Here is a 14,293-nt window from a genome sequence, read left to right as displayed (position 1 = left end):
CATGGGTCTCTCAGTAGTCCACATCCAGTTTCCTGATCAGGCCCAGACCTACTCAGCTTTAGCAGTGCTTATAGCATCAGGTCTCCCAGACCATTCATTGGGTCCCAGTTGCCACAAATTAAAATTCAGTTACAAATATGTGGACAAATTTTTTTTTGATAGAAACTTGTAGGGAGAATATTATGTGTGTATGGGTGTGTGTGCGCGCACACCAGCACCCTGTTTTTCCAATCCAGTTGAAAAACCAGCACCCACATGTACCTGACCAGTTCACTGGTGTAACATACCACTGAACCAGTGCCTGGATGCAGTGGTGGAATGGCCACCACTGAATCCTACTAAGACTGAGACATTGAGGGAAAGTGCTTCGCAGATTAGAGAACTGAGTTTTCCTGTTCTGAAGGAGGGAGGTATGCAGCTAAGGTGGCCTCTGTGGCAAAGAGTGTCTATCACCTGTTTCAGTTGGTGTGTCAACTGCACCATTTTCCTGGATTTGGCCACTGTGACACATGCGTAACTACACATTTGAACTATTGTAATGTGCTGTGTGTTGGGCTTCCCTTGCAGCTGATCTGGAGGCTGTAGCTGGTGCTCCTTATAAGGCACATATCATGCCAGTACTAAGGGATCTGCACTGGCTGCCTATTAGCCACCGAATGAGTGTAAAGGTCCCGCTACTTACATATAAAGCCCTAAATAATTCTGGACCAGGTCACCTAAAAAATTGTCCTTCATGGCAAGGGTCAGTAAGGACGTTAAGATCAGCAAATGGAATCTGGCTAGTTTTGCCGCTACGAGATGATTATCTGCTTGTGGGTAACATGGAGGAGGGCTTCTTCATGGGTGGGACCAGTATTATAGAATGCCCCATTCTGCTGGATCTTGAAGACACACCTGTTTAGGCAAGCATTTCCTGAACTCGAACTTCTTGATCCAACTATTTTAATTGCTTTTTTAACTGTGTAATTGTTATGGTTTTTAATAGGCTTTTTTCTGTAGACGTTAAATATGGGTGTTTTTAATGTTTTCGTGGAATTGTTTTATTGTGCATTTTAATTGTGTATGGCTTTTATAGTTGATTTTATGCTTGTAAACCACTTAGAATACATTACAGTATTAAGTGGTATACAAATCACATAACAACAACAACAATATTAATAATAATAATAATACCAGTTATTGTTATAAGCAGTGAAATAGGTATGCATGTCACAAATCCCTTTACTTGGGGATGGAGGGGATGGAGGATATCTGTTGATAACATAGTTATAGTTTTATATGGTTTTAAATATGCTCTTAATTGCCCTTAACATACTTTAAAAAAGTAATTTAAACCTTGTCTGTTTCCAAAAGCAAACCTTACTCCTTCACTACTAAAAACTATCCTACTCACCCCCATCTGAAACAGTACCTCTAGATGCATGTTTCAACAACCAACTGTTGTATTAAAAGTGTATCCCAAACCATGAAATGAAATCATTAATCCCAGTTACATGAGTCAGGATAGTATCACCACTCTCTGCTACGTTCACCAGTGAGCACAGGGCAAGATGAGTCCTGAGATGCTGGGAAATGTGTAATTAAAGTACAAAGACAGCTTTACATTAGTATTAAAGAGATATCCTTTCAAATCCATCACTGTAACAGCTTTGATTAATTGAAAAGTGACTAAAGAGAAACACTCCCATACATCATGTTAGAACAATATTTTAATGATTATCCATGCCCGGATTGCTAAATATAGTATTTCCAGCAAGAAATGTAGCTGCAAAACAGGGATTAATTGTGCTAGGCAGCATGCAAACAGATTGTTGTAAACTGTGGTATTGTATCATGCAAACCTCTGCAAGCTTGGTCTGGCTTGGTCTCTCACCATGGCCACTAACGGGGTTGTTCTGGGCACTTAAAAGTTCAGGACAAATGGTCTAGCCTGACAGATAGTGCGGAGAGGAGCCCACAGTCATGGGGCATATTGCAAAAATGCTGTTGTGTGGTCCTGGAAACAAAAGTTAGCTAGCCAGATTGGAGGTCCCGTACTTCAACATTCCAAGCACAATTCTTAGTAAAGCTACCTATTCCAGAAGCAGGGCAAGCTATGTGGGCAGACCTGAATGTTCTTAATGCTTGTATGAGATAGTGGTGTCAAGAGGTGGCATTTATTTTTGCAGGGAGGTGTTGTAAGGTAATGGAACAAAATTGCTGGCCCTTAATATCACAAAGGTCGCAGAGGAGCTTTTGCACTGATCTCTGGGGAAAAGCCAACAGCAGTGGGGGAGCATCTGATTCAGGATGAATCATGCCTAAAGGATGATGACGTAGGATGTTTCTGGCGATTCAAATAGATATGGGAAAGAATTTGAGAATGAGCACATAGTAAGACACGACAACTGGTCAACAAAGTCAAATGGCTGTAGGGTAAAATGCACATGCCGATAACTTTAGGAAAGGGATACAATGCATAGATTATGATCCTTCTAGCTAAGACACTTGGTTGTAAACAAGACCACAGATATAGTGGCCATAACAGAAAATTAGTGAAATGGAGAGAATAAGTGGGTGGGATAATCTGGTATACATTACATATTTGGACTTTCAAAAGGTCCTCATCGAAAGCTCCTGAATATTCTTAGCAATCATGGAATAAGTGTCCACTTATGGATTGATTAATGAACTGGAGGCAGAAAGTAGGAATAAATAGATTCCAATTGGTGGGGGATATAAAATCACCTAAGGATCTGAATCGGGACTGATGCTTTTTAACTTGCTCAGAAATTATCTGCAGTTAGTGTGAGCAATGAGACAGCAAGACGCCAAATTATTCAGGATGGTGAAAACTCAGGCGTACTGTGAAGAGTTCCAAAAGGATCCATTCAAACTGAGTGAATAGACAAATTAATGGCAAATGCAGTTCAATATATATAAGTGTAAACTAAGTGGGGCACACTGGGGCAACCTCCCCCTAACTTCACATATACACGAATGGGTTTTGAACTGGTGGTGACTAACCAGGAAAGAAATCTTGGTTTTATGGTGAGTAGTTTAGTGAAAATGTTGATCCAGTGTGCGGTGGTTGCAAAAAAGTGAAATCCATGTTAGGGATCCTTAGGAAAGAGATCAAAGATTAAACTGCCACAATGGGTGTGTGCGGTTGCGCTTGTGTCCTGCTTGTGGGCTTTCCAGAGGCATCTAGTTAGCCGCTGTAAGAAACAGGATGCTGGACTAGATGGACTTCAGAACAAACTTTCTTATGTTCTAATCACTGCATATGCCTGGAAAAAGAGAAAGCAGAAAAAGGGGGGGGGAGGCATTAATTTGTTTTCAAATCACATGAAAGCTCATTTGTAGATCAGCTCCAATGTGGAATTGTGGTTTTTAAAATAAGTATACCACGGTGGTTACTCCATTTTATATTGGACTAGGATTTGATACATGCCAAAGTCTGCCATCTATCTACTGAGCCATGTTTTTTTTTAATAACTCTCAAGCACAGCATACGAGAAGCAGAGAATATGTATACAAATACCCCTAGGGTTTCATAAATATTCAGGAGATTTTGAATACTATTCATCTATTTACAATATTATGGATCTATATCTTGCATATAGGAATGCACTAACTGGAGACCTGATAACCCTACTCTGTGTACCTGAAAGGAAGCAGGATGGTTTAGGTCTACCCAGAAAGAAAGTGGGCTAAAGTAGATCACTTCAAGTACCGATGACTATCTCAAAGTCAATTCATGCAACTTGCTGGAAAAAATGTAGAAGTTACTACACCTCCCATCTTTGGTAATCTATTGATACTAGTACTTTGATGTATCTGTAAAACAATGAATATGGGGGGGGGGACACCACACACACACACACTTGTCCGGCTCTCAGTCTCCATTCATTCATCCAAATGTCTGTGTACAACCTGTATGAATATACAGCTGCCTCTACTCCTTGTCCTTCTCTGACCATCCCTTCCCCTTTCCATTCAGTCGGTTTGGACAATACTTCAGAGGTCCAATCGAACCCTGCACAAAAACAGCTTGTCATAACAGGGCCTATCCATGGCCCAAAATTGTGCCTTTAGTTCTCCAGATAAATTAAGTTTTGGGAACAGATTATGTGATTTTTGCCCCACTTAGTCATGAAGCTCACTGGGTGACTTTGGACCAGTTGCTGTCTCTCAGCCTTACCTACCTCACAGGGTTGTTGTGAGGATGAAATGGAAAAAGGGGAGAACCATGTATGCCACTTTGAGCTTTTTGGAAGAAAGGTGGAATATAAAAGTAAAGTTTAAAGGATGGCATCTAGCTATGTGTGAACCCAGCTAAGAAAAGGTGAATGTACCCTGTGGGCAGGGCACCTATAGATGGATGCATATGCGGTCACATGGCATGTTCTACAGGCCGGCTAAGCGAAGGAAGGGAAAGAGGTTACTGCAATCCTGTACTCACTTCCTTCAACATAAACTCAGTTTAACTCACTCGGATCATTCACTTCCATACCTCACACGTATGCACCGTGTGCACCTTTCTTTAGCATTATGTGAAAATATCCTCTAGCCTTCGTATCGCAGATGTGGGAAATTGTGTAGTGTCTGCGTGCGCGAGAGAGATGATTAAAAACTCTTTTAGACACCGAACTTGTGCTGAAAACGGCCAGCCACCACTTCCCGTGTATCTTCGCAGCGTGTGCGAAAAAGACCCCGAGGCGAAGGAGGTTGGCCTCAGGCCCTTGATTGACACACGAAGGGAGCTTCACGTCGAAGCCCAGGAAGGCGGGCCAGAGAAGGAACTACTGTAAGAGTTAAGAAAGTCCTGCCCAGCTGTTTGCGAACTTTTAAGATTTCCTGTTTCCCCTGCAGGCAGGGCTGAAGCGGGGGTGAGGACGGGGGGGGGTGAGTCACACACACTCTAAGGAGCAGCTGAGCCGCAGCTGCTCCGGCTCACTCTGCCGGGGCCTCGTTCTTTTTCTGCCTCCTGTCCCCACGTTTACCTCAGAGCCGCTTTGCCACCATCCCTCCACCTTTCACCCCGTCCTTCTCCCCTCCTCACCCCGTAGAGGAGCCTTGGCTTTCTCACCTCCGTGAGCTGCCCGCCGTAGCTGAGCCCCAACAGGGATATACGATGAACTGGATCCCCAAGCACGTTTGGTTGTGGACTCTCCTGCACTGCACGACTCACCCGCTGGTTCGGGGGACAGGTAAGCCTCCCCTTTGATTCCCTGCGTGTGTAATGCGGCACTTGCAACGAACACTTCAGAAGTAAAGCAGAAACGTCGGAGACGGCAAAGTGGTGTTTGTGTGGGTCCCCCACCTCTCGTTTTCCTAACTTTATCCTAAGTTATCCTGACTTTAAGGAAGGGTGTTTCTTTGCTTTTGATTGCTGATAAGCAGCATGTTTCCTACTCAAAATCTATCCTGGCTGAGTTTGTAGTTCAGAAGTTTGAATCCCGATCTTGGGTTATCTAGGAGGGAGCAGCTGCCTTGTCTTGCAGCTGCAGCAGTAGCCGCCACACCTGGCCTAAGATGAGCTGCTGTTTGGAAATCAGTGGGTTGTTTATGCCTGTTATGGCAGGGTTTTTGGCATGCAGAGGAGAGTTTGGGGTGCAATTCCTTAGAAACAGGGGAAGTGAATCATGTGCTAATGTTTTCTGACTCATAATTTCCCAGAAAGTAAAGGACCTAAATTTAAGAATGTCAGTTCCCTTAATTTTGCAAGCATAAGGGAGTGATCCAAGACACAAGAACTCTTCCATTACAAACCAGGGATAAGGGGGCTGTGTTGCCTGTCATTAGCATGTATTAGAAAAATCTTGCACCTTATGTTTTTCTTCTTCAGCTGGGGATAAAGCTAGTTGCAGTGGAAGCATGTGATGATTACAGGGTCAGCAGAGTGATGGCAAGTTCATTTAAAAAAGGCGATGCTAAGCATCTGAAGAGGGAAGCAAGGTCTTCTCAAATCTCTGGATCAGTGTTTATGTCCTGGTTTTAAGTTGGCTCATGACTGCCTGTGTTCCTCATTTTCCCCCCATCCCTTGTTTAATATGCTCCAGAGCAGACTATTTCAAAGATAGACTGATGTGCAAAGCATTTTTAGTTCCAAAAAAGAAGAAAATGCTGTTTATGTGTTGCTAGTGGTGCAAGCTATATTCAGAGTAATTAAGCTTCTTAAAAGTTGATGCACAGCTTAAATGCTCTCACCGCATTGCTTCTGAGATGAAGTTTTTGACAGCTCTGCATGTACTGTTTTCATTTACAGCCTGTTGATAGGACCAATATTGTGCTCAAGGTTTTAAACATAATTTGAAACAAATAAAAAATAGGCCAGGAGACTCTATGCTAGGACTTGGGAACACTTGTTTTTGCAGGTGTTGTCAGACTCCAATTCCCATCAGCTCCAGCCAACATAGCTATGGTTAGGGATGATGGGAGTTGTAGTCCAGCAGCATCTGGAGGACCACAGGTTCCCAGCCTTCTTTATAGCTTTTGCCTACAACAACTGCCCAGGAGTCTCATGCTCCTTTAAAAATTGCACCCCTTTCATCCTTGCTTGACTCCTATGTTTGGAACTCCTTCATATCGCTCCTCAAAATCCACTTGAAGACTAAGGATACATAACTGCATTTGAACGTATTCATTCCAAGTTACCTTATACTTCCCTTCACTTCTTCCTCTGTCTTTCCATAGAAGAAATTTAGAATGTAAGCTCTGTGGGGCAGGGACTTGTCATCTTCGCTTATGTTAATCCTGCAAACTGCCATAAACGTTGATAGTACTACAGTATAGAAATAGTAATGTCCACTGGCAGATTTACTAAAGCTGCTTTCCCATGTAAAGTTACTTTCCGTTACAACTAAAAATCATCCCGTAGTAACATAACACACAATGGTGATGCTATTATATTGTCAGTAAACTGATAGTTAATGAAAAAAAGAGTTTAAAATATGTTCTTTTCCACTGTTCTGTACATTGTGCATTTTAACATTCAAATAGCTACCTATACTGGCATTAAACATAAATCTGCAGATTTTTTAAAGTTGCTAAGTAAAGGTGTTTCACTTGCTTAGCATGCAGAAAATCAGTTTGCCTATATCATAGTGCAGTATTTGTATCATCTGAAGTAAAGATCCTGCAAATACTTGCACAACTAAGTATAATGCAAAATGTTAACTAAGTTGGGAACTGTGCACGTGCATAAAGCTTACGGCTAGTTGCAGAGTGTTCATAAATAATGGTGAAATAATTATGCACTGTACTGTAATATAAAACTTGTACCTTAGGAAGGAATGCAGACCATGCTTATATTGGAATAAGTGTTCATGGACTAAGTTGCCTATGTTGCCAGTGAGTCTTAGCAGTTACTAGAAAGGAGGGAGTAGGCTGGATCTATGTGTAGTTTTGTTGTTGTTTCTACCAAAATACCACGTATCAGAAACTCGCCTGGTCTCCCTTCCGCTATAGGTCTTTGTGTCTCTTGAAAAGTTGATCCTGAAAGTCAGAGAGTCCTCTACAGCAGCCTTCACCCCCAACCTGATGCTCTCGCTGGCGAGGGGGAGTGGGAATTGTAATACAAAACATCTGGAGGGCACCAGGTTGGGGAAGGCTGTTATGGAGCAGGATTCAACGTACAGTAACTCTTTCTGCTTTCATACAAGGCCATTGGGGTCAGGACCAGTGTGTTTGAGAGCTAGCATAATCATGAAGAATTGTGGCCTTATATAACAACTTGCCTTTCTCTCTGGGTTTTATATACACTGTTTACAGTTAGGCCAAATGGGTGACTTAAGCAATATTAAAGCTTACTTAACTTTTTTTGGGTATCTTAAATTAAATGATGTCTACATAAAATAAGACCATTTAAGAAGTGGTAGGGGGAAATGCAAAATCAATCCATATTTTAGCTATTTAAGAAATCATGTATCTGTGTTGTAACAGTACTGCAATTTTTTTTGAAATTTATTATAATTTAGGATTACTTCAGCAGCAGCAAAACTCCATAGGCAACAACAGAGTCTGTGGTGATGAGAGATAGCAGTGGAAGGAGGAATGGGGCTTGGAACTTGCTCAAGGTCTGACCTGTCAGCATTTATGCAAATTGTTCCATATCCTCTTCCACTTTTCATCCAAGAGCTCAAAACGGTATGCATAGAGTCAGACCTGGGGGCGGACTGGCTGAGTATCGGGCCCAGAAAATCCTATTGGTGTGTACCTGCAAGTCCAAAAGGGACTCACAGTCCGAAAAGAACTCTTAGCGACATATACATACTTCCCTGTGATTGCTTCCTTTCATAATTAAATGACATTGCCTTTATTTCTGTGTCCATGTTCATGCGTCACAGTAAACCATGGTTTGATACATTGTGCGTGAACCCCCCTTCTCTGTGTTTGTTTTCCCTTACCTGCAGTTTGTCATGTTGCCTGTACTGACAAATTCTGGTTAATGTTAAATTATGGTTGGTTTAAAACAAGCCAACGTCAAACCATGGTTTCTGAAGCTGACTCACTTAAACAAATGGTACTTAATGTTAACCACAGTTCCTGGTTCAAATTATATAGAAAGTTGTGAGTGACTAAACATGGAAGCAAAAACTTCCAAACTCCCCTTGACCACAGAGGGGGAGGGGGAGGGGAGGGAAGGGGAGGGGGAGTGTGGAGGGGGAGTGTGTAAACCCAAGGCATGTTCCTGGTCAAATGTGTGTGTGCTGTTAATGAACAGTCTTCATACTACCATGAATAGTTGATTATAATTACTTTGGTCTATGCAGAATGATAATGCTTTTATTTTTTATTACTTAAGCTCTAATGAACATTTTTGAATATAAGATCGCTCAGACCTAACTACTCAGAGCCAAATTATTTTTTGGAACAGCATCTTTTCCCGTACACACACAGTTTTTCCTGTACATGCATAGTACATGTGACGGAAAGGATATCTGCCAAGTTTATCTCTTTATAAATCATTTTATAAAGCCATGCAGCTGCAGAAAACATAACTTTTACAAGCTAAAAACTACCGTGACAAGGATGCATTTTGCCGAATTGGTGTTGAACGTGCATAATATAGTACAATCATTTCAAAATTTTGAAAAACTGGCATTGATATTGCCAAGAAAATAGTAACTTCTTCAATTGTATTCTGTTTCTTATTTTTATTTTATTTTTTACTATTATGTTGGCTTCCAATAACTTCTCTTCTATCTCTCTGGCTGTACTCCTAAGCACACTTACTAGGGTGCAACCCCCACTGAACCTACTGAGACTTACTTCTGAATAACGTACGCTGCACTTCAGGTACTCAACCACATCTTGCTTTGACTGACTTGGAGGAGTGAGTAAAAAGGGGTTCTTTCTTGGGCAGGAGAGCGGGCAGCATCAACTTTTTCCTGGCTAGTGTCCCTGGGTAACCTCAATTGCAATAGATAAAAACAAACTGCCTTCCTCCACTCCCGCCCACTCGTGTTAATGGAAATCTACTAGCAGCATTTTTAGTAATGTATGGAATAACTAATGTAAGCTACAATATATTGCATCAGACCCAGGGCATAGTCATCCGGAGTCGCAGGGGGTTGTAGACCCCTTACTTTTTTGGAGGCAGGGTCCCTATGTATGAGTAATCGGCATGAAAGGGGAGCCTGTTAGCCACTGAGAAGTGTCTTCTTTCTTGGCTAACTACATGCTTCCTTGTCCTTCTGTGCTGATTAGAGCCAATCAGAGTGAAAGGAGTTGAGTCAGTCACTGCTAACACCTCCCCTTTCATGCTGATTGGTTCCTAAGGTAAGTGAGAAGTGAGATTCATGGCAAAATAGCTTGGTCTCCCAAATCCTAGTCCCACACTTGCCTTAGTCTCAGAATTCTTAAAATAAAGACATTTCTGGCAAGATTTAACCCCCAGAGAGAGAGTTTGAGAAAGGGATGGGGAAGCGCCTACGCACACAGCAGTTTTATTCTGTTTCTATAATTCTGTAATTGCAGAAAAGGCAGTGAATCCAAGGGGCATGGCTGGGAAGGGGCATGGTGCGACTGTCATGAAGGGACCCTGCACTTCTGAATTTATCACAACACTACTGGTCAGACCAGTGGCCCATCTAGCTTAATATTGTTTACACTGACTAGCAGTGGCCCTTGAGGACAGAGGATATTCCTAGTTGTCAGGGAATGAACCTGAGATCTTCTTCATGGAACGCTGATGGTCTACCACTGAGCTGCAGCTCTTCCCCAGAGATATACCTATAGTAGTAGTGGCTCTGCTACCGCTTTATGCCTGGCTTGTTAGTTTGTAAATAAACAGCTTACAAAGATACCATGATTCTCCAGCATATCCTCACACAAAAGAAATAATCCAGTAGCTCTGCATCTACCAATTGTGATAATTACTGGGAGTTGTCAGAATGTTCCCTGGAGCTGTAGAGTTCCGTCCTCACCTTACTAAGGAAGTCTTAGGACCAAAATCCACATGATGTTAAACTACAGTTGCATGAAACTTTTAAAAGGTTTACTGTATATGGTTTCTGCTGGGCCTCCAATGAATATCAGAACCATGGTGTGTATGTGTGTGGGAGGGTGGAGTTCAACCTTCCCACCACCATAATCTCTGTGAAAATAGATTCCCCTTGTTATTTTCGTTCAGGAATGAGGCCACTGGGAGTTGTTTTTCTAAGGATAATAGCAATTTCAGGGGCGATTTCATTTGGACAGTGGTTGGTACAGCATGAAAGGGTTAACCCCCTACCCCACCCTGTACTCCATGGTCCCAATTCTTTTTTGCCCCCAAGTGGCTGCTATTTACAGTAAAAAAAAAAGTATTAAGGCAACTGCAAGTTATATATTTAATGTCAAGTCTGGAAGCTGCAGCTGGTGCAAAATGTGGTGGGGTGACTGCTCCTTGGGGCAGCGGTATTGCCAACGTGTCACCCCACTGCTGAAAGAATTGCACTGGCTCCCAGGCCAAGTTCAAGGTGCTGGTGTTGGTGTACAAAGCCCTGTACACCTTGGGACTGGGATATCTGAAATATCATCTTACCCCTTATATGCCCAGTCGATCACTGCGCTCTGCAGATGAAGGCCCCCTGCAAATACCATCTTATCAAGAGGTCCATTCCACACAACATAGGAAGTGGACCTTTAACACTGCTGCGCCTACCCTTTGCTATTCCCTTCTCTTAAATATTAGACAGGTGCCATCTCTGTTACCTTTTCGGCACCTGCTGAAGACCTTCCTTTTTCAACAAGCCTTTGAAGTAGAGACGTTAACCCAATCTGCGTCTGTGCTGGAATTGTTTTTTAAGATGTTTTTAAAGTTTTTTTAAAAATATGTTTTAAAATACGTTTTGTTAAGATCTTTTATAGTTTTTATAAAGTGTTTTTAGTGTTTTTGTTTGCTGCCCTGGGCTCCTACTAAGAGGAAGGGCAGGATATAAATTTAATAAATAAAAGGTGTCATTTGACCTTTCGGAAGCATTTCAAAGGTCTGCTCTAGATCAGTGGTTCCCAACTTCCTCCCCACAGACTACTTGCTGATGGTCTTAGTGGACCACTTAATGATTTTTCTTCCTGTTGTAACAATTGTAATGTGCCAGATGTTGTATTTTTAATATTTTTATTACTTTTATTTCTTATATTGTATTGTACTGTATTACAATTTGTATTCCATAGAATTCAAATTGTAATACAATATAAGGAAGCAACAAAATACAATTTAAAATCAATGTGACTATTCAATAGACATGTCATAGACTACCTGGATGAAGCTCGTTGACCACTGATGGTTCATGGACCACAGCTTGAGAACCTCTGCTCTAGATCAACTCGCTGCTCAATCTTTGTCCATTCACAACATCTTCTTGCATATGTGCACCATTCATTAAGAGTTCTGCTGTGACTAGTTAGCTGTGTGTGAGTAAAGGATGAATAAATGTACTAGAATATCTCTTTCTGAAGGCTTGTAGCTATTTCAAATATGCATTTTTTGTATTGTAAAATAAATTGCAATAGACATCATTTCACAAGTAGTAGATGAACCCTCTGAATTTGAAAAAAAGGAAAATGAGCATTAAATGTAGAAGAGGCCAGTTCTACAGAGTGGCTGAACTGAAGTGTCTCAGTTCCTGCTGTTTTGTCTTTCATTCATTTTAAAGGAAAAGGCTCTGCCTTTCATTTAGAAAGGAGATGTCCTAAAAAAGACATGTTGCAACTTTCTGAAAATCAGCTGTTTTTAGTGTGTGTGTGTGTGTGTGTGTGTGTGTGTGTGTGTGTGTGTGTGTGTGTGTGTGTGTGTGTGTGTGTGTGTCCAAAATTACTAGTGTAATTGTAAATTGAATGTTTTGGAAATAACAAGCTTTGCATTTTGCAGTTAATGAATGCATTTATGCAGCACTTTGCACTGGAATTCTTGCTCTGATTTTTTTTAAAAAAAGATAAATTGGAAAAGGATGATGTGCTCTAATTAAGAGTGTGCTCCCCTCCCCCAGTTGTCTAGTCATTTAAATATGTGTTAGGTGGACAAAAATTGCTAAAGCTTTGCAGTTTCTTAGACTCTTAATAGTTTCCAACTCTAGTGATTTTACCTTCTCTTATGAAAGAGCTCTGAATTAGCAGAGCAGCTAATTAAGCAAGGCTAAAGGTGGAATCCTCCTGTCAGAGTATTGCATGAGCCATTGAAAAGTTAGATTTCAGCTTCCCAAGCACTTGGGAGAGAATTTGTCACTTCTACCAAAAGCATCATATGCCTGTGCTTTTAAATGTCTACAGATTATAATTGCTCGCTGCTAGCAGGCATGCCTTTACATGTGTCCACAAAAGTGTCTTAGGTTTCTAAATGTGTTCCTGGGCCAAAAAAGGCTGGGCACCCTGCTTTAAAATATATGGCTTAGAGGCCTGCATGTTATGGACTGTCAGATGCTCCATAAGCCACCTGGTTTGGCAGTCTGAATGAGGAGGTTCAAAAAAAGTGAGTGCGACTGTATAGTCTTCAGAAAGCAAAATTCCAGATGTGCGCCAGTTAAGGCAAATATAACACCAAACAATACCCGTTGTTGAAAAAAACCGATTACATTTTATTTTCAAGATTACATTAGTTTGTTGAATATATATGATAGTAAAGTGCATAGTAAGATGAAGTGCTTAGTATTGTTGCTGTTTTTATAAGAGTTTTAATATTATTTTGTGATTTTTAACTTTAATTTGTAAGGCTGTTTTTATCTCTTCCTGTTAGCCACCCTAGGCTCCAAATTGGAGGTGTGGTGGGATATAATTTTTTAAATAAATAAAATACATATTTGAATTATTATTTGCCTTAACCATATTTAATGAGCTAGACAATGACTTGAGTATCAAATACGCACCAACATGAATTAGCCACTGCCAGTAAAGACTATGAATCCATACCAGACATTTCTACTTACAATGAAAGCCAGGAATGTGAGAGATATTGATCAAATGCGTGATTGCCAGGACCTTGTCTGTGCATGACTTCATGGTGCACCTCTAGCACTCAGTGAGTCCCTGGCTCCTTTCCCTAGCTCCAGTCCTTTACAGACTTCCCCATAACCTTGGTGCTGGGGAAGGGAGTAGGGGTCATTCCCACAGTTGTGCTTTGGAGCACATTGGAAGCCCAAAGTAAAGATGACAAGCCCCAGGGCTTCAAGAGGAAGGTGGGGGCAATTCTTGGAAGTGCAACGCAAAAAGAACCAGGCTTGGCCTCTTTTTGAGCTTTGAAGTGCAGGGCTCATTCCTGCAGTTGTGTTGTGTTTCCAAAGTCCTCTGAGCACCTCAAACATAATGCTGTAGCTGAAAGAAGCCCAGTTCCAAACATGAGAGGACAACCGTGGCTTGTGTTTCTCAGGTTTCATTTTTGGGGTACTTGGAGCATAGCACAATTTAAGGCAGGATAATATTCTGCCCCCTCCCCAGCTCTAAAGTTGAAGGGAAGGATGGGTCTCGTCTTGCTCTTTACAGAGGATGGTGGAACACTTTCTGTAGTGAGTGTGGTGAATGGAATTGTGGAGCCCATTGTGCAGACCAGAGCTTGGAAAAGTTACTTTTTTGAACTACAACTCCCATCAGCCCAATCCAGTGGCCATGCACTGCAGACATTGGGAACTAATCCAATTCCTTCTCAGTGTCTCTTGTGAACTCTGTTGAACCTCTTTGGTCATCCTTGGGAGAGGAGCTCCTCTGTGAGAAATCAACAGGTTTTTTCCTTCCCTTACAGAGTGCCTCATAAGAATCTGGAACTATCCACCTGGAAATTTTCCCCAATGCTATATTTAATTAAATTTAAAATGTAAACAGAAAGGACTTGCAA

At 41.5% G+C, this 14,293-nt stretch overlaps 1 protein-coding gene across 1 annotated transcript in view; it reads left to right on the top strand.

The window, feature by feature from the left end:
* The first annotated feature begins 4,809 nt into the window (after window positions 1-4,809).
* The window catches only part of TGFBR2 (transforming growth factor beta receptor 2), a 68,414-nt gene continuing 58,930 nt past the window's right edge, over window positions 4,810-14,293 (top strand). Inside the window, exon 1 of the mRNA XM_061586849.1 lies at window positions 4,810-5,192. Within this exon, the coding sequence (XP_061442833.1) occupies window positions 5,117-5,192 (76 nt within the window). The 5' untranslated portion in view covers window positions 4,810-5,116. The remainder of the gene's footprint in view (window positions 5,193-14,293) is intronic.

Source organism: Rhineura floridana, chromosome 10, assembly GCF_030035675.1.
Source record: "Rhineura floridana isolate rRhiFlo1 chromosome 10, rRhiFlo1.hap2, whole genome shotgun sequence".
Classification (NCBI taxonomy): domain Eukaryota; kingdom Metazoa; phylum Chordata; class Lepidosauria; order Squamata; family Rhineuridae; genus Rhineura; species Rhineura floridana.
Note: the sequence above shows the minus strand (reverse complement) of the source record. Positions and strands in the feature narration are given on the sequence as shown.